This window comes from Bradysia coprophila, unplaced genomic scaffold, assembly GCF_014529535.1.
Source record: "Bradysia coprophila strain Holo2 unplaced genomic scaffold, BU_Bcop_v1 contig_235, whole genome shotgun sequence".
Taxonomy (NCBI): Eukaryota; Metazoa; Arthropoda; class Insecta; order Diptera; family Sciaridae; genus Bradysia; species Bradysia coprophila.
In genome coordinates, this window is record NW_023503496.1 from 1,096,718 (window position 1) to 1,117,279 (window position 20,562).

General features: G+C 37.3%; 1 protein-coding gene across 3 annotated transcripts in view; it reads right to left on the bottom strand.

The window, feature by feature from the left end:
- Positions 1-309: 309 nt before the first annotated feature.
- LOC119077367 (potassium voltage-gated channel protein Shab) overlaps positions 310-20,562 on the bottom strand; it is a 115,289-nt gene continuing 95,036 nt past the window's right edge. Inside the window, exons 9-16 of one of the 3 annotated variants that reach the window (XM_037184553.1) lie at positions 16,741-16,883; positions 14,999-15,172; positions 14,624-14,647; positions 10,867-10,983; positions 3,062-3,794; positions 2,813-2,997; positions 2,474-2,753; positions 310-2,257 (exon numbers count right to left, since the gene is read on the bottom strand). In XM_037184553.1, the coding sequence (XP_037040448.1) occupies positions 2,103-2,257; positions 2,474-2,753; positions 2,813-2,997; positions 3,062-3,794; positions 10,867-10,983; positions 14,624-14,647; positions 14,999-15,172; positions 16,741-16,883 (1,811 nt within the window). In that variant the 3' untranslated portion in view covers positions 310-2,102. The remainder of the gene's footprint in view (positions 2,258-2,473; positions 2,754-2,812; positions 2,998-3,061; positions 3,795-10,866; positions 10,984-14,623; positions 14,648-14,998; positions 15,173-16,740; positions 16,884-20,562) is intronic. The other 2 variants (XM_037184554.1, XM_037184555.1) reach the window with 2 other exon arrangements.

A 20,562-nucleotide genomic window follows, 5' to 3' on the forward strand; every position in this document is an offset into this window, starting at 1 on the left:
TTTCTTCTCGAAAACCATTTTCTTAATGAGTTAAATGAGTGTACTGGAGCATGATTTTCCATTTAGTTCAAGTTTTGAGGCAATAAAACTTGACGTGTTATTGAACCTTAGACTTAGAGACTTGCTTGTAACAAGACCAGTTCCACTTGCACTATGAACAACCTAATCTACCTACATTTTCGCTTTCCGTACAATTTCATTTTCATGCTTACTAGTTCATTTTCCATGAATTTATCTAAAACTTTTTATTTAAAAAAAAAAGTTAAAAGGAACCTCCAGCCGAGCCGTTTTAAAACGACTTTTTTGCCGCCGCCGAGAAATTTTTTTCGGCTAGCCGCCGCCGAGGTTTCTCCCTCGGCGCTCATGCCTGTTAGGAACACTGCTTCTCTTAGTTTTTACAAAGATACCACATATTGCCAACCCAAAAAAATCCGCTGCCGCACATGTATTCAAAGATTGTTTAAGTCTTCGTCCATGCCATGCACACTTTTTATACATTAACAGGAGAGACGTAACAGACGGTGCAGGTTCTGTATATGATTCAATATCAAATTAGATGGCGCGTGGGTTGAAGAACGGTTAAAACGTGATAACGTTTCTCACTGGCCATTTAGAGGGCGACGTATGGGCGGCGTATAGTGTCAAAATTGACATTAGAACAAAGGAATTCTGTCAATTTTGACACTATGCGTCGCCCATACGTCGTCCTCTACCGGCCATTCACTTTTGTTGAGTGTACCGTATATCATCCTTAGAGGTGTGCTTGCGCCGAAAGCATTTTGACAGCCGAACGATCATTGGAAATTAGTCTGAAGTTCAAGCTGCTGATAACGTTTTTACGAAGAAAACTTTATCGGCTCACAACTCCAGTTCAGACAAAACACTGTTCCTAGCATTAACATAGAAAATATTCGGAGACTGACACCAATAGGCTTTGTATTTTTTTTCGTTCAGTAAGGAGCTACGCTTTCGTGGTGTGAGTTCCGGTTCAAATCCCAGCTGGAACAATTTTGCATGAGATTTTTCTCGAATGTATAACAGTGACGTCCGTAAGCATATACCAGCTTCAGCGTTTGGATTGTTTGGTGCGCCTCCAACGAATTGACTTATATGACGTCACCCATATACGATGAATTCTATGTATGTAATATTCTGAGCCTAGCTTAAGGCGGAGATATAATTAGCATCAAACACCTGTGTTGATGTCTAATTCGTTAGAAATGTCTCATTCAGTCAGTTAGGCGAAAAGCCCGATGACGGTGTTGTTATAAAACCAGGGAAACAGTTTACCATATTTTCCGAAACTTTATCGCATTTTTCCAAACTTTTCCACAATTTTCAAAATTTGTCCAATTTTTTTTGGAAAAATTAAAAAAAATGGGAAAATCTAGGATTTTAGGACTTAAAGAAAGTGTTCCTAAAAACACAAAGCACATGAACATATGTCAAAACTCGGAGACTTTTTGACATCTGTCCATATGAGTGTTAATGCTAGGAGCAGTGCTATGGTTCAACCGTTCAACTGATATTCATAGTACGGGGAACACGACAGCAATTTTCTCAAAACAAAACGGATCATCGTACTTCAAAACTGATCACGTGATCAAAGTTATAGTCGTTTGATTGATAATCAACACCATCTGGCGGATGTTTCTCACAATTATCTATACAAGTACATCTGTTGGTTGTAACACGGATTTGTATACGTAGATATCTCAATTTGACATATTTTCAGTCATATGTTCATTAGTATGAAACAAAACCGAGAGGTGGCGCCCTTCATGCATTAAATTGACTGGATCGTATGGGGTTCAAAAAGGGACTGAGTGGAGAAGTGTCGCACCTTTTATATGAAACGTTAAGGAATGACAAACGAAACGCAATCTCAATTCCTCCATTGACACGACAGATAGGTCTTCATCTCGACTACCTAGTACTTTGTGACGAGGCATGCCTAATTTCAGGAGTTCCAAAACAAAAACCCTGGACAAAAACTTCTTTCAAATCAACCAACAACTACCAAACCCCCACCACGACGAGACTACGTTCACTTCCGGAATATTCAATCTGAACATGTTACAAACTACAAAATAGAAAAAGTGTTACGAGGTAGATCCACAACCGGTGCCAGAACTTTCATTCGAATTTCCTCGATTGATCAACGACTTGCGTTCGTCGCTCGAACCGAATTGATATTCACTGGAGCCACGCTGATCCTTGTAGTCCGAGCGGTAGGTGCAGAATGCTGTTTCCGATTCTGTTGGGATAAAATCGAAACTTTTTTGATTCGGTTAGTTGGCATGGGTTCGGGTGGAGATTTTTAAGGGGACAGATTTTCAATATGGCGCCAGAATTCAACAATGGCTGATATCGTCAAGATGGCAGAGACTTTGAAAATTTAAAATAGATCAAAGGTGGTCAGGCTGACGCGCCAGACAATCTAACCGAACCCTTTCAAGTTCTCAAAACCTACCTATACTGCTGTCTCTGGTTACTGATTCCATCCTTTCGTCTCCGGTCAAATGGTCGACTCCAGTTGCAGCCGTTTTGTGCAGTACCGGCTTAGCCTGTCTGGAGACTTGCTCTTCTGGATAGCGTGGCAACTGGAATTTTACCGGTTTCGAACACGACAGTCCTGCAGGTACTGAACGCTGCTGAATGAGGATTCGGTGTCGTTGATTGAGGGGCGGAGATATCGATTTGTTTACGGCCATTGGCAGCTTATTCGGTGAGTAGTCGCTACTGGCATCACCCTGTGAAAATGGTCTCGATTAATTTTCGTTTTCTAAATGGAATCATCGTAAACTCGTACCGATATGTCAGAGATTCCCGCTCCAGACATATTGTCCGCTAAGAGTCTTTCACTTTCCGGATCGGTTAGAATCTTTGACGCTTCGGATTTGTTCTTCAGTATCGACTTTGAACGACGATGTGACTCCTGATTCGGTTGCGAATCGATTGAGTCTATCGACAGCGACAATTTATTTTCCGTTTTACCTTCAACGAGAAAACAAATTTCTTTCACTTCTGAGCGTCTCACAACGCATCCAATCGAACTCACCTTTCGCGCTAATACTTTGAATGCCGAACAGATGTTGATTGATCAATTTCGTAGCGGATGCCAGACTCTTCGCTGGCATAAAGGAAGACCGTCGATTCTTTTTACCTTCGTTCAAACTCTCTTGCGACGTTTTCGTCACCTCAAAGCGCGCTTTCGGCTTCGTCACGCTCTGCTGGAATCTCGTCTTTCGATGCTTTGGCACTGGCGTTTCGTTCAGACTCACGCGACTACCGCGATCCCGTTCCTCAAACGACTGGAAATTCTGAAAACTTTCGTCCAGCGAAGTGCCGCCAATGTTGCACAGGGCCGTATCGCCCGATGCAGACTTTTTCACCTGCGTTCGCAAATCGTCCGAGTCCTTTTCCAGTGGATTTATGTACAAATTGTTCATGTCCAGGTCGTCTAGTGCGCTAACCGCATCGGCCATGTCGGCAGTTAGATCGCCTTGTGACAGGAATGGATGTGTTTGGCAGCTGGCATACGTGTCGGAGCTGTTCAGGCTTGCTAGGTCGCCGTTGTAACTGTTGCCGGGATTTTGTGCATTGTGCGAACGGAGCGGTGTTTCGAGTGGAAGTGTTATGGTGCTAAGGCCATTCGATGGCGATGATTGGTGACACAGTTGATTGATTGCACCGCCATTGGTAATGTTTCGCATTTCCAGTGTCATGGGACGACGGAAATCGGATGTTGGCAGGCATGTTAAACCTTCCGCATCGGTGAAGTCTTTGAAATCCTAAAATTGAGGAAACTTCGATTGAGAATTCGGTTTTGTTAGGGAATTAAGTTCATGCGAGTTAGCCAGGATTTTGATTTAAGTTTAATCAGAATTTTGTAGGCGAAGGCTAAAATGAAGAAGCGCTAAACATTCGTAACACGCAAGCATGAGTTTCGATACATGAGTTCTGACAGTTAGGATCAAAAGTAGGTCTTTACATCTGTCAAAGTGACGTTTTAAACGTCAAATGAAAATAACTACATGAACATGTCACAAAATCGACAAAATCTACATTGTGACTATTTCATGTAATTGTTATCGTTTGACGTTTAAAACGTCACTTTAACATATTTAAAAGGCATAATTTTGATCCCAACTGCAACAGACGTTTTCGGAGGTTCTTATCTTGCCGAAACTGCAAATGATCTAATAGTGAACGAGCTAATTACTCGCAGAAAGTTTAGATCTTTCTCTTTATAATGAATCATTACAGTGGGATGATGCACTGAGTAAACGAATTTTCCCGCTGCACTCCACGGAAATTGTGACATTTCCGGTACCCATCATTCCCGGGGGATGTCACAAGTAAAATAACTTACGCAACTGTTTAAAGATTGGTATTTTGACTAGTGGAATTATAGCCATTGTCTACAAACTTCCCTCCCAAGAGAAACTTTTTATTATCGCTCAATAGACGTTCGTGTGTGTGTTTCTACCACCTTTGGACCAATAACCCCACCATTCGATCGAAACAAATCCCGAAACTACGACAACTTATAGGCAGACGAAGTATTTCCAATTTTCAATCTTTTACCCCAACTGAAAATAATCGAAAACAACAGACGGACGTCGCAGCACAAAATAATGACAAATAACAACAAAAAAATATCAGAAACATCATTAGCCATGCCTCAGACATCCCCATCGGACTGTACGAATGATAAACCCAGCAATTTACAATTTTCGTTTCGTGTTTGGAAATTTAAAACAACCAGCCAACCATCCAACCCTGTTATTTATAAGCAATCAGACTTTTCTTGAACACCATTTTTTACTGTAACACCCACGACACATAAGTCTGAGAATGGAGAGAAATAATTTTTTTTCGAAGAAATTCTCAGAGGCGTATCTAGAGCTCTGGTAGACGTTCGGTATTGAAATATAAATCTGAGAGCACAATGTCTGATTGAAAAAAAATAAAGACAGCAAATTAGGCTAGGTTGGGCTGTTGAATGGTGCGAGCCCTTAGTTTATAGCCTAGCCAAATAGGGTAGTGACACCAGTTTCCAGATATGTGCCAATAGTTGGATACCTATCGGTCTATCATTCATAAAAAAAATTATCAACGAAAGAACAGTGAATGTTCAACTAGTACGCACACCCTACTTGAGAGTCTTTTCATAGTTACCCATGGAGTTATACTCGAGAGGTGGCGCTGTCAATCAAAGTAAATCACAAATATGGGAAACCAGAAATGTGGAAAAAATGAGAGGGCCACCTTGAAATCTCTCGAGTGTAACTCTATTTTGTTACCACACGAACAATGCGACACAAGACATTGGTCTGCGTTTTTCAAAGTCAAAAGAACTAAATGCTTATGGATACGACGGCACTGTGTGCGACACTGTCTGGCTATGCACTGTGTGTATACAGTATAAAGAAGGCGACACTTTCTCTTTAAAAACTAATTCATCACGTTCAATCAGTAGTCGTAATCGCGCCGGTAATTATGCACTTTCAATACGAATGGCAATGGCACGGTATAGCATGATGATGGTATATTATGTAGGTTAGGTGTAAAGAAATATTTTAATTCAGGTTTAGCGATAATGTGCTGTAATTTCGAAATGGAAGCCCATAATCCCGTGATTTTGATTAGGGCTTTTACAATTAAATTTGCGCGAATCAACATTCGAATGCCGTCGTCGGGGGCTCAGACGGAACAATTGTTTTTCGGTTTTGTTTTATCAATTCTGTTCATTGAAAAGTTGACGACGACGCGAATTTATTTGATTGTTTTCACTGAAAGTCGGCTAGTGCAAATACATTTTCGCAAATAGGACTTTTTCGTTATCTTTGTTCGAAAGCCACTAGTGGAATTAGTGGGACAGAGCAATGAAACTTTTGGAATGAAATTGGAATTTAGTGGAAGTTTTGGAATAAATTGTGGAATTAGAATTCGAGTGGCAGATTTTGGACTTACACTTATTCCATCCTTAACTCTATAGGGCTGGAACGAGTGTATATACCCTAGTGTATATCTCAAAAACCGCACATCGTAGAGAATCCAAATTGGTGTCAAAATGAGGGAGTTGGAACCAAATCAAGAATGGGATTGAAATGTAAATTTTCGTTGATGGGTCAGGCGTGCCAGACAAGTTGAAAAATACGAAAATTTGATTATTTCGCCACGCTCACCCCGGCAACGATTCCTTTTTTCAATTTTATTCAACAATTCGGTCCAATACCTTGATTCTAAAGAAAATTTTTCCGTATCGGGTAACGCAGCAATTTGGCATGGTTTCATGCCGCGGCATTATTGGGACTCAAAGTGCCGTGGCCTCATTGGGAGTCAAAGTTTCGTGGGCTTGTAAAGACTCAAAGTGGAGCCCTTGTCATTCTTCCATCTTAATAGACAACTCAATAGCGCAGTGTGTGGGTCGAGACTTCACATTGAATTGTTGAATTGCCAGTTGTGGGTTCGAAACTCAACCGCAACACAAATAATTCGTTTCATCAGTTTGTTGTCCAAAATTATGACAACTGATTGAATCGGTTATTAGGTTGCGTCCTGGGTTTAGTATCGATAACGTCTCTTTGTGTTACATGTAATTGTTCGTTGGTAATTCAGTCAGTTAGGCGAAAGGCCCGTTGACGATATGCGTTGGTTTACTATAGAAAGTCTAACACGTGAAAAGAACAACACGTCACACCTCCACGTCTCGAGCATCTAGTGATCCAACTGAATCTAAAGAATTGATTTCCTAAAAGAAGTAAAGTGCCGAATGCCCTCATTTACCATAAAATTACCATTTCCATCAAGGACTCTACGAATCGAAGCGTAAATCCTTTCGCCCGTCCATACACTAAAATGTATGACACGAAAGGAGTTCAACGCATTAATATTGGAAAATCATTCATTGTTTCACTTCCGACTCTAATCAGAAATATTTAATTCATTCATTCACCTCGTCTGTGCGTCAAGTCAAGCCGTTTTTTTTTAGAACATTTTATGTTCGTTTTGTTGATTAAATAGAATAGACCCCCAGCCCCCCATAATATAATAACTAAATGTGAAGCGTTAATGTGTTTTGGCACAGAAAATTCACACCGCATTACGAAAAACAACCACACACAACGCTCTCTGCGAATGGTTAGCGAGAATTTCTTTTTTTTGTTTATCTGTTGTTGTTGTTTGTGTTACAAAGTTCAGGTGGTTTTTGAGCAAATGTGGTGAAACGAAACAACCGCATCAAACCGACTTTATGTCCGTAAACCGTTTTACAATAAACAAACGGAAAATATTCCTCTCAACCAGTGAAAATTTAAAGGAAAATGTTTACGATGTTGACCTTCGTATTTTCAGAGAGTGAAAAAAAACGTAAATTGCAGTGGCATTTAAGAATACCGCTGCCATAAAATGCGGACGTAACGAAATGGTTATTTTCGTTTTTGTTACTTTTTGTAAGAGAGTTACTTTGGCCTTTCTTTGTAATTAAAATTTTTATTTCCCTTTTAACGGTGCATTAACCACCACGACTCTAAATTCATTGAATGTAAGATGAACCAGCTAATTTTGTCCTGTTTAAAGTCGAACAGATCCGGAGAGAAATGTATAATGGCAAGTAAGCGGGAAAAAGTTCTTGACAACCCTGTTTTAAATTGTAAATTTCCATGGAAAATTCCTATGGAAAATCTGGTCAAAAAAACAAAATCTCTGACCGTAGTTATTACGGCGGACCACTTCAAGCCCTTTTGTTTGTATGAGCGGACCAGCTGGAAAACAGCTGAATCAAAATCCTATCTAAATTTCACTAGTTTTTTCTGAATGGCAGAGATGGCGTTGCATATCTAAATCGGTAATTTTAGCTACACGCAACGATGCAAAGAACACCTAAATACGAAAATGACTTTTCATTTCTTTTGTTGTCTGACAGTTAAGCAAAAGAAATTTTAGGTCAATTTCACATTTTACGTGGTAACCGCATCGTAGTCGACATCGAAGTTTCGTATTCGCAAGTCTATTGAAATTGTTCGCTCAACACTTAAAGAAAGATGGCGCTTCACAAGTATTTGTCTGATAATAAGGTCAGCGACGTTTTTATGTAGTTCGTACGTATTTCAACGCTACAGTTATTGTATTTTCTCCACTTTAGACATCGAAACGGCAATTACACATGGCAATGACCTAATTCAAATTTTTCTTTTCTTATACTGTCAAACTTGACAGCAGAACAAAAGAAAAAAAACCACTTAAATGTCAGTTTTTGGTCTACAAATTCTTAAAATCCATTTTTAACCGCCATATTGGCACATTTTTGGCCAAATGTAGAAAATTGTAGAAGACTCGAGAAGACAGCATGACGACAATTTTTTCGTATTCTAAAAACCATTCTTGTGCAATTACGGACTTCAAATTCTAAATCCTAAAACAACGATTCGTCGACTGTCTTCAATTTTAAGGGATCTATGAAGAAAAATCGGTTTGATTTTGACGGCGATTGTTTCGTTCTACTTGTGTTCAAATGTGGATGAATCAGAGTCATGATAACGTTGAATAGGCAATGCCCCATCTAATTATCATTATCTCTAGTGAGTGTAAATGATTTTTTGTGAACTGAAGCTGTCAATACGTGTAAAGATCATCCATAAATCCGAACACCCTTTTCTGCTAAAGTATTGGACCCAGTTCACTTTTTTCAACAATTTACACTTTCCAGGCTTGTAAACTTTTGGGAGGTCACGCCACACAATTCCATTTTTGGCAAATTTCTTTGTATGGGAAGAGTGTGTTCCCACATATCTAAAATAGACTGTCGATCTGCGCTACCTCCCCAAAATTTACAGCCTTGAAAGTTTCAGGCTGAAAGCATAGTGGGTCCCTTCTTCACCAGAGGTGAGTGTATTTTTGGATGATCCCCAACTTAATATAAAAAACAAAAAAAAAATAAAAATGTAAAAATTAATTAAGAAAAACTTACCTGACGTAGTGCGTGTGTCTCTCAAATTAAAAAATATGATCGTGCTAATGTATACAAGGTCCGACAAATCGTCAAAATTTAACACAATTAACATAATGATCAAATCTACGTCATTCACCGGATGCATTGCATTACTTTAGGTAATAATGAAAAAATAACGAAAATTGATGTAAGAAATTAAAATGATTTTTGTGTTAAAATGTTCCTCATTTCTCTGTCTTTCAATTTTATTTTTGTGGTGTTTCGCTTCGCTTCCAACATCAGCCGGAATCCATTTCAGTTTTCTGAGTATGCGATTCTATCGTTCGCATCATTCATTTAATTTTGTATCATCCAGTTTTAAACTGAGATGCAACTACTTCGAATGTTTAAAAATCACTTATTTTTGGCCGAGCTTTTTTTTGGGTTTGCTCTGTCTTATAGACCTAAATGCTGTTCGATCGCAAAGGAATACATTCACCGTGACAAGCTTCATGCGAATCCTGAAACATTATTTCAATACAATTCGATAAAAAAATCTGAAAAAAGATTAAAATTACCACGCACAAAATTGAAGAGGATTGTAACACAATACAGTTTAGCGGGGGAGGGACAGACATAGCCATTTAAACGACACACAAGACAGAGACACTATGACATGAGAAGTAGGATGGACAAACAGAGATAAAAGTTTAGGTTCGTTTCATGTTTTCGTCTAGAAAGATGCCTAATTCAAATTTTTCTTTTGTTCTCCTGTCAAGTTTGATAATATAACAAAAGAAACATTTTAGGTCTACTGTTACTCTGTTACTACTACTCTACTCTTTACATTAGCAATGCAGGAGACACTTCCGCAGAAAGATCACCTAAGATACACATTAGGTTTAGGCATTTGGTTTCGTTTGTATTGCTATGTGAAACAGCCTGTAATATTCTTCGATATTGAAGATCCATTGGGGGTGTAACGTTTAAACTGGAAACATGAGGCTTTGAGATAAGCGATTACAGGGAAAATGCAATTATCTAAGCTGGATAAGTATGGTAAAGGTACAAAATGTAGTATGCCAATAACGATGGCCCGACGGTTTTTTTTAGTTAGCGACAAAAAATCGGTGACACAAACGATTACACTCGCCCATTTTGTGTGGATATGTCTCCTCTTTCATCAGCTAACTTTCCTATTATTTTCTACATTTATTTAGTTTAGGTCAGTTTAGTTAAATGACAATTATTACGGCATGCAACGTTAATTGAACGACTTAATTATTGTATGAGCTACTTATAAATCCAATGAATTAAATCATTCCATTTCAAACAAAGAGCCTGACGAACATGCAATTGAAACCAAACACAATTTTTACATGAAAAACAGGAATGTTGAACGGACGACACAATAACACACTTAAACACTCAAAATGGTCCGGAATGGCATTTTCTTGGGCTCGGTTTCCATTTATGAACCAGCCGTGTTGTTATAAAATTCCGAACAATCATGAGAATATTCTAACATTCTATGGCACCTGATTGATATTGCAGCTAATTCAAACAACAGGAACTAGCACATAGCAACACGAAAGGAACCTAATTCCATTTTTTTTTGTTCTCCTGTCAAGTTTGACAGTAGTGCGAAAGGCTAATTTGAATTAGGTCTCTTTCGTGTTACTATGTGTGGCTGCAATAAGCCTTAGAAGAGCTTTTGTAAAGTTTGAGGAGTTTTCGATTGTTTTGAAGAATTTTTACGATTGTGCCCCTAAACTTGAAAGTTCCACCCCTTTCCATTGAAAGGACGTTCAAAAGCTCTTCAAAGCTTCGATTGTTGTTTTCATTTAAAACCGCAGTGTGGAATCAGGAACCATAGTGTCAAGTGCTGTTAAAACATTTAAAATTTTCAAAAATTGTTAGTTTATTACCTTTGACGTGCAAAAACAACATTCAAATTCCGTTGGCATATCTGAGTCAATTTGCTTATCTTTCTTATGCTGAGCATGTTGTTCTAAGGCAATTTGACGGCGTAGTTCAGCCACTTCCTACAGATTGAGTTGGGGAAAAAATGTACAAAAAAAACTTTGTTAATTTCATTAGATTACACAGCTACGAGTTAAGTTCGAAAAAGATTTGGCTGTTTAAGTCAAAATATTTAACTCTCATTACCGAACCATCATAATGGTCTTTGTGTCATGCAAATTGTAAGTTTTGTTATTAGCAATAAACTGTTTCCATTCTCTGGTTGCAATAGACGTAACTCAGTGCCGAACTGGCACAGCTTTTGATTCTTATTTCAAGTACTCCGTTCATATCAGTTCCGAAGCGTTCCGATGATATTCAATTTACTAGCCAGGACAGCACCGAGTTAACATAATTCAATCAATAACTATGCTCTAAGATAACAACCCAATTTCGATTTTTAGTAATGGGTCGAGGACTTTGCCCATTTCTTGTTTATTTGATGCATCACACAATTGTTTCATTTATCTAAATGGTTCTCATGCGATAGCAGTAATTCGTCGATAGAAAAAAAATGGATGACTTTACACAATGAAAATGAATGTTACGTATTAGTTGTCCTATCTTGGTGCTATTTTAGGTAATATTTGAGGGAACTAATTGACCTTATGTACAGCTTTCTGAACAGTTAGTACAGCTCTCTGAACATTTAGTACAGCTCTCTGAACAGTTAGTACAACTCTCTGAACAGTTAATACAGCTCTCTGAACAGTTAGTACAGCTCTCGGAACAATTAATACAGCTCTCTGAACAGTTAGTACAGCTCTATGAACAGTTAGTACAGCTCTCGGAACAGTTAGTACAGCTTTCGGAACAATTAGCACAGCTCTCTGAACAGCTAGTACAGCTCTCTGAACAGTTAGTACAGCTCTCTGAACAGTTAGTACAGCTCTCTGAACAGTTAATACAACTCTCTGAACATTTAGTACAGCTATCTGAACAGTTACTACAACTCTCGGAACAGTTAGTACAGCTCTCTGAACAGTTAGTACAGCTCTATGAACAGTTAGTACAATTCTCTAAAGAATTCTTAAAACTTCTACAATAGTGAGTGCAACTGTTTCCACAGTTAGTAGAACTCTATGAAAATTAGAACTACCGCAAGAGTTAGTACAACTACCGCATGAGATAGTACAACTACCGCAAGAGTTAGTACAACCACCGCAAGAGCTAGTACAACTCTCTGAGGAATTAGTACAAATACCACAATAGTTAGTAGAACTACCACACAAGTTAGTACAACTATCGCAAAAGTTTGTACAACTGATGTCTCTCTACTGATGACAAGATATCGCTTAAAGCGATAAAAACCTAGAAAATCTTCAGAAGAAATATTTACATCGCTGACGGATAATACGATAATTCTATTGACTAAATCACTCCACAAGCATTGAAGATCTCTACAAGATCTCTTACAATGGTAATTGTATTATACGCTAGATATCTAAGTCAAACGTTCAATATACATAAAATGAAGAACGAAAATACAATAATGCCTCGCACAATCCAATTTTAACTGAGAAAGCCAAACTAGATTTTTAAATTAATATTTTCGGAAGCATGTTATGCAGGGTGCTCAATGTTATAACCAAATTTATTCGGATGAATCTTCTGATCTAACAAAAATGGCACATTTCATTGATACTGTCCAATGAAACTTCAACAAGAAAAGCGTTTCCGTTTTACGTGAATTGTTAAAAAAAAATTATGGAATTTCTATCGAGATGATTCGGTACGGTAAACTAACGGAAAACCACAACGATTTTTCTAATAGAACGAAAACACCCTGCACTACATGGTAATGTTATGCTCAGCGTTTTCATTTCATACCAAAACAAACTCAGCCGGCAGCCGACAGCCATTACCTAAATTTTGTATAGTTAATTTATCGATTTTTTGTGTTAAAAATATTCACATTTCAGTTCAGCCAAAAAAGTTATGCAATCGAAGAAAAATGTAACATAAGAAGGGGGTGAGCTGGAGTTAAATCGAACAATAAAATAAAAACGAATAGAAAATGAAAATAAAGCCTCCATGGTTCGATGAATCTTTTTCTTTCTATATTCGTTGTCTGTGCTCTTCCGATATAATTCCATATCCGAAATTAAAGGGAACGAACCCACCAAAAGCAACAAAAGATGTAGCTCATTTCGATGAGATGTTAAAGAGAAAGAAACGAGAAAGTCAATAACTTTCGATTGACTGGGTTTAACGGTCTCAAGAATGTAAATGAATTAATTTTAACGATAACGAGCACACAATTATTATGCTTTATGAACATGAAATCATTCGTAAAAAATCACAAACTCAAGCAATCTGTTATAATAACCGACCCGACAGTAATAGTCAGGTTGCAGTGATTGCAAGATGTAAATATATCCTGTACAGTGGAAATGATTAGCATTCGACGATTATGGCTACGAGCATACAAATTTTCGGAGAAATGAAAGGTGTATACGGCTCCTTTGCTAGTTTAAGAACGATTGACACTTCACAAATTTGTAGCCTACATTTTGGCGGAAAATATTCGTTTTTTGATGATTTCTCTGAACAAAAAATTTCCACAAAAATCCACAAATCAATTTTTTTTTATTAAAAGTAACACTTTTTGCGTGCTTTAATGGCTTTACTTTTCAAAAAAAAAATGGGTTCAGAGAAACCATCAAAAAACGTAGGCTACAAATTTGCAAAGGGTCCATTGCTCTTAACTTTTATGGTTTGGAAAACGTGAAATATTTAAAATTTCGAGCCCTGAAATTTCAGGGATTCACGAGATTTTTAGGGATACCTTATAATTGAAACTTAAGTGAAACTCTAGCTCATGATAAGAACCGAGTTCACGGTCTGAGGGCTAGACCGCATCTACTTTACCTAACCTCAACAGCCGTAGATTTTCTCTACAAACGTTGCTAATTTAATGTAAATGTCTACCATCAGTCCAAAGACCATTAGAAAGAATTGGCGATTGAGGAATCATTTTATTTAGAAGAATTAAAGCTCTCGAAAGAAACATGACCTGTCTGGATTTAGCAAGTACTTTTCAACACTTCGGTTAACTAAATCAACAATATTTGAAGCATTTTGATGTGTCCATTGTTAAAGTCAGCAAGTGAAGGTCTCGTACTTCATTTTTTCTTGCACAATCCTCTGCAAGGGTAACACGAGCTTTGTTTACTTTCATTTCGTTTATGATTCGCTAGATGTTTACACACAGAAATGCATGAGTAGCCTGTTAAAGTCTCTATTAAGAGAGGCGACTCACATTCAGACATTAACCATCAGGACCGTCAAAAATTTACACCTTTGAAAAATTAAGGGTTAATGACATTGGGTATTAAAGTTCTTGCACATCTATTGGAACCTTTAAGAATCTCCAAGATGAAGAAGTTCCTGTGGTACTATGACGAATGCTTCTTCTGTTGACTTACTATCGAAATTGTTGCATTGTACACCTTGACTGAAATGAGCATGCATATATCAGATGTATGTTCGCATTGTTTCACAATTTGGTTCCAGTAGAAAAAAAAAGAAAATTTGAAAAAAAGAAAAAAAAAGTTTCTTGGGCAAAATGAGCATAATAGTAGGCTTCGGTTATAAATATTTGAATAAAAAGTTTTTGTTTAAAATAATTTATTTCGTTTGTTATAGACAAGCAAATGATACCTCCACGGTCCTTGACTGCAAGAACTACATTTATTGAGGGCGGGAAAATTTGAAAGTTTAAGGTACAGTTAGACAATTAAAATCAACAAAAAACAAAGGATAAAAAAACGAAAAATTGTCGACATTTAATGAAACGAAAATAGTTTTTAGATTTGTTTGTTTTTTGTGTATTTTACATTGTAACGGAAAATCGTAACGGCCAATCGGTCTGGAAACAATTTCTTTTCCATAATCAAAATAGTAAATATCATAATCGACAACAACACATATAATGTCCACTCATAATGATAATATCAACACAGTGATAAGACTATAACCAAAAAACAAAAAGACAAAAAAGGGAAAGGACAACGGAAAACAAATCGTTCTACTTACCGCTGGTGTAACCATCATTTGTGTTGGCACATGGGTGGGTGTTTCGTCTTGAGTGAGCAGACGTTTCTCCTCATTTGTGGCACCATCATGATACATTTCCATTGCGGACGTCCGTTGCTGTTGTTGCTTTTGTGGACTGTACGGAGGCACTTCTTCAACTTCATGCAGTGATACCTGGTTTGGTTTCGGAGATGGTGTACATTTTTGTCATTAAAATGGCATTGTTGTGCGGTCAGAAAGTGGTGTAAACAATAAGTTTCGAATATAGTGGAGCGGAATTTACGATGAAAGTTTCATTGTGGAATGTGTACAACGCGGGGTGCACAGACCTCAGACATAAATCAACTTGGATGTATTAGTTTCGTTGGCGTAATGCAACTTTTGTAGAAGTGAACACACAAGTTCGGCTTGGGTTAATTTTACGAAGAATTATACGACCTGCATTAGACTCATAAAAAAGGTTCGCTTTCAGGGACTATTGTTGGGGAAACATTTTCCCATATTTCCTTAAATTTTTTCACATTTTCCAAATTTTCCCATCTTTACGGCGAACGTCAGTGAAATTTAGGCTTGAATTTGCTTCAGCTGTTTTTCAGATGGTCCACTCATACAAGTCAATTTCCTATTGTATGTATTCGGTTTTACCACTACCACAAGCGTGCGCGTAACGATTTAACTCGCATAAAGATGTATAAGCACTTTCGTTTGTATGAGTGATCAGCTGAAAAAGCGCTGAAGCAAATTCATGCCTAAATTTCACCGCCGTCCACTGTAAATTATATTTGTGAAAATTTGTCTTCAAATTAGTCTCTGAGATATATAGAACACGCTAAAGCTATGTAGGTGAAGTTACACAGCATCCCTCAGAACAAAGCGTCTTCTACTTGAATTATGGGCGGAGAAGTGAGAAACGGTGAAGTGAGAAATGATTAATAGTTCCCCATATTCCCATAAAGAATCTCAGGCCCGCACTTGCACAATTTTCAATTTTCCCGGCCCTTTCGGAATTTTTTGTAGAGGATCGCCTTTTGGTACACAGTCCGGCCCTGGAAATTTCGATGATATTCATGGCTTGAATTGAATCGATATGTCAAGATTGTATCCGAATTTGAAAGAATTTTCTAATATCCAGATGCGCATTCTAACCGAGTGAGGCGCCTCATTGAAATGTTCTGGTTTTAGGGATTCTTTATAAATGACGTCCGCTTTGTTCAGTGCTGTCAGTAGATTGAAATCGTTAATAACTTGCTAAATATGCGTTCTGCCGACTTAGGGGTCTATTTAGGGAGGTAAGACACATATTTGACTCAAGAACATTCAGATTTATCAATTTATTAATCATTTAAATTTGCTGACAGCACTGAAAAAAACTGATGTCATTTACGAACGATCCCTTATTAGTACAGCTGCTGCTGTGAGTTATAAGGGTACGGCTAACTATTTACAAGTTCCATCTGCGACTCAAAATTTTCGCTAGAGATGATACAACCTCCTTTGCAGTCGAACCACTTCTGGTGCTAATACTTATGCAATAAATCATTTTCATTATACTCGTCTACGTAACCCCACTTCAGTTTTCGTTAAGTTGTCCTTAACCTCAATCAATTAACGTTAACTGCGTGAAAATCGCTTGTTCAGTTAATTCGACATGTTTGACAACTGGGGTGTCTGACGTTTACAAGGTCGTGAAAATGATGTTGAAAAAACAAAATTTTTAATCGTCAGCCACTCAATCGACTCACCTGCGAAGTACTTCTCTGCCGTATATCATTCAGTTGCGCATGATCGTAGTTCTTATAGCATCCCATGCCCGTGCTCGACGGATTTCGACCGGTTGCCGATTCACCTTCGGTACTATTCTCGTCTCCTTGCGATATGTTGTGTCCTGTGGGTAATCCCCGAAGCGCGTGAGTCAGCCGTTGCCAGTTTGATATCGTTTTAATACGCCTTTCGCGTTTTTCCGACTTTTCTTTTTCTTCTTCTTCTTTTTTTGCCAATTATATTTTATGTGTTTTTCGGGGAGTGAAATGTGGCGCGTAAAATTTTTATTTTTTGGATTGTGGACGATTAATTCGAAAATGGATCCAATATGGAATTTGATGAGACAATTTAAAAGACAGGAAAAATTTTGAATTTATTTTTCGATTTATTTTCACGGTGTGGTGATGGTGGATTTTGTACAAACATTTAAGGGTTTTTCATTTCTGTTTTCTTTACATATGCTTTTGTTCTTTGGACTACACAAACTTGTTATATAGATGCACATTGATAAGATATTTTACTTGGTATACAGCTGTTGGATGCATTTTATATTCATTTTAATAATTTTGGAGTGCAAAATGTGGACGGATACGATAAATGAAACGATTGTTCGAATGCTTATGATTTGGATTTTTAGCATAGAAATGAGAAAATTCTGAATTTTCCATTGTTAGTCAATGAAATGCGGTGGGGGGCTAACAACTAAAATTAGACGTACGTCTGAAGGCCGAATTCACAAAATTTTCTGACGACGATAGTTTGTCAGGTGGAATGATTTAGGCTGAATGCAGCGGATGATATTGAAAATGATATTGAAATAAAAATAAGAAGAGCAAATAGCAGGAATGACAGGGGATTAATGACAGATTCTAGGACCATGATACCTACATCCAGCAGTGGGTATAAATGCTTCAAAAATAATAAGGAAATGATGATACTCGAACCGAACTTGGTCAACGCGCATTGGGTTTGGAAATACATAAAATCCTAGGAGTAGGGGATTTACATGAAATTGGAAGGTGTTAGGGGATTCTCGGGACAATGCAGACCTTATTATTTTGAAGATTGTTTTTCGGCCGATCAAGAAGGGTTAACGGTCTGTCTAATGGTTCTGTAAGTTGAGTGGATTCAAAGACCACGAACGTTTTCGTAGGTCATTACTTCGCTCAAATTATAAACGTATTGTGTCTGAGAAATCAATCCTAACAACGGTTAGGACATTTCGACGTTCGCCTAAGGGAAACAACAGACAACAATTGTTTTAGTTTGGATCAAAAGTCGGTTTTCTCTACTGTCAAAATGACGTTTTAAACGTCAAACAAATTTTTTTTTGAAGTGGTCAGAAGATTTATTTTTTAATAGAGAAACATAATTAAGGAAAAATAAACCATTTTCTGACCACTTCGAATATACCTTTTTATTTGACGTTTAAAGCGTCACTTTGACAAATGGAAAAGACCAACTTTTGATCCAGGTCTCAGGTGACATCTGAAATCAGATCAAATTGACAAGTCGTCTGAACACGGGAAAGCACCTCATATCTGTCCTGTTTGCCTATTTTTAGGCGTTTCAGGTAAATTCAGGTCAGATCAAATCAGGTTTATTCCTAGGACAATTCAGGTTTTTAGGTTCAGATCCCGGATTTACCTGACCATTTTCGAACCTTTATTCAGTTCCTTCGGAATTCGGCTATTAAATGCGGATCTCGGAAATTTTACTAGACACAAAAAATAATGGAAATGTTCGTCACTAGCCCCACAATCTTTTATTCTGTTGTTTTAAGAGTAATTCTACAGAAATCGTTTCATTTTAGCTGATAATTACATTGCGGCCAATTTTATAACTTTTGACATACAACATGGAATTTCGAAATTAAATTTTGTATGAGGTGATTACCGAGAATGTTTTTTCTAAACAAAAGAAAAATCTGTACATCCGACACACACAAAATAAATTTAAGAAAAAAGAAAAGAATTTTTTGCGGTTTAACGATTAAAAACTTAAACAAACGGCTTTTGGTATTACGCTCGATGATTTTTTTGTTTTGGTTTTTTTTGCGTTTAATTTTTACAATCTTTTTTTTGTTAAGTTTTCATTTTTTTTTGGGTTTTTTATGCGAGTTTTAGGACAAAATTATTTCTTACAACACATTGAAAGGGATAACCAATTTGTGAAACCGAAACCACCTTATTTTCAATTCCGAATTTCCGGACTAATTGGCACACATTTTTGAATTTCTGGTACTTTCTGCCTTCAATTTTACGTTTTTATTTCGATTAACTCAAGTAGTGGAAAGATGGCGCTGATGTCAACCCATAGCGTTACACTCGAGAGGTATGGCATGGTGGCGCTGATGCTAATCGGAACCCAAAAATTAAATGGGCACCCAGACATGTTTAAAAATGACAGCGCCACCATGACATCTATCGAGTGTAACTCTATGTGTCAACCCAATATCTGTTTTTTGTTTGTTCACGATTTCAACGTGCCACAAATGAGAAAAAGAAACGAATGATGCTATAAAAAAGCTGCTTCTGACACCTGTCAATGGATGACTCAAAAAAATTTGTGTTTGTCATATTTGCAATACTGTTAAAACTCGTGTTCGTTATGTTGTCTACATTGCAAATTTCACAATTTGCACGGAATTTGGGGTCAATCTATTGCAGTACATGAAACGTTGTACGCATGTCATTTATTAGATTTTCCGACAGTACACTACTCATACTGTCGCGAGCTACTCTCAGGTAACACCTACGTCTGAATTCATCCGTTTTGATTCCGTTTTGCCTCAGTGAACATGGCAGTACTTGACGAAAATTTTCAAATGTCAAAGATGACAACGTCAAAAAAGTCTACGTCAAAACTGTCATTTCGATGTGACTCGGCTCTAATGGAATAGAAACATCTACTGCAACTTTACGACATATCCTTCGTCGTGACAGACTTAATTTATTCTACTTTAGTTGAGTTTCACATTGTCGAAAATGTGTAGCGCCATCTATTCACTTCTCGAGTAAATCGTACAGGAAAGACGGTCTCACACTCTGTAAGATCTTTCTGATTTCATTTCGTTTAAATGCATATGTCAGGTCAACGGATAGCTAAACAGAATGAAAACAGAGAGATCTTTCTGACACTTTTTTCTGGAAAAACATTCTTTAACTTCTTGAGTCAACTTGTGTTTTGTTTGTTACTTATGACAGTCTTTTGTATTGAATTTATTGGATCAGTGGTTATGGTTTCCATATTTTTACGTTGGTTACCCCTTTTTTGCAATACACTCATTAAAAAAATCAAATTCCAGCCGAAAGGAATATGTTCAAAATAGACAGATTTCGCAGAACTTATTTAAGAGGGCAGACTAGGTTACAAAGAGCCCTCTGTTGAAAGCTTCATGTAAACACTCACTCTCGTATGAAAAATATTTGGAAAATAACTCATTTTGGGAATCCATTTTTACGTGTAATTTACGTTGGGGCACTTGGCGGCTTACATAGTCTTAAAGTTTGGACCTTTATCTACAAAATTGCTGAAAAAAATGTTTTAAAAATTGCATCAAACGAAAGACATTACGGTTTTAAAACATCGCTTCACTGGACACAAAACATGAAGAATTTCACTTTATTTACACATCTAAACACACTGCCTCCAACTTTTTATTATTAGAATTGATAATGCACACACTTGTCTACCAAATTCCAGAATTAATTTGACAAAAATCACTTTTTATTAATTAGAAACAGAAAATAAAACCCGAAATTGTTCAATAACTGCCATTTTTTCAATTGTTGAGCTTTGAT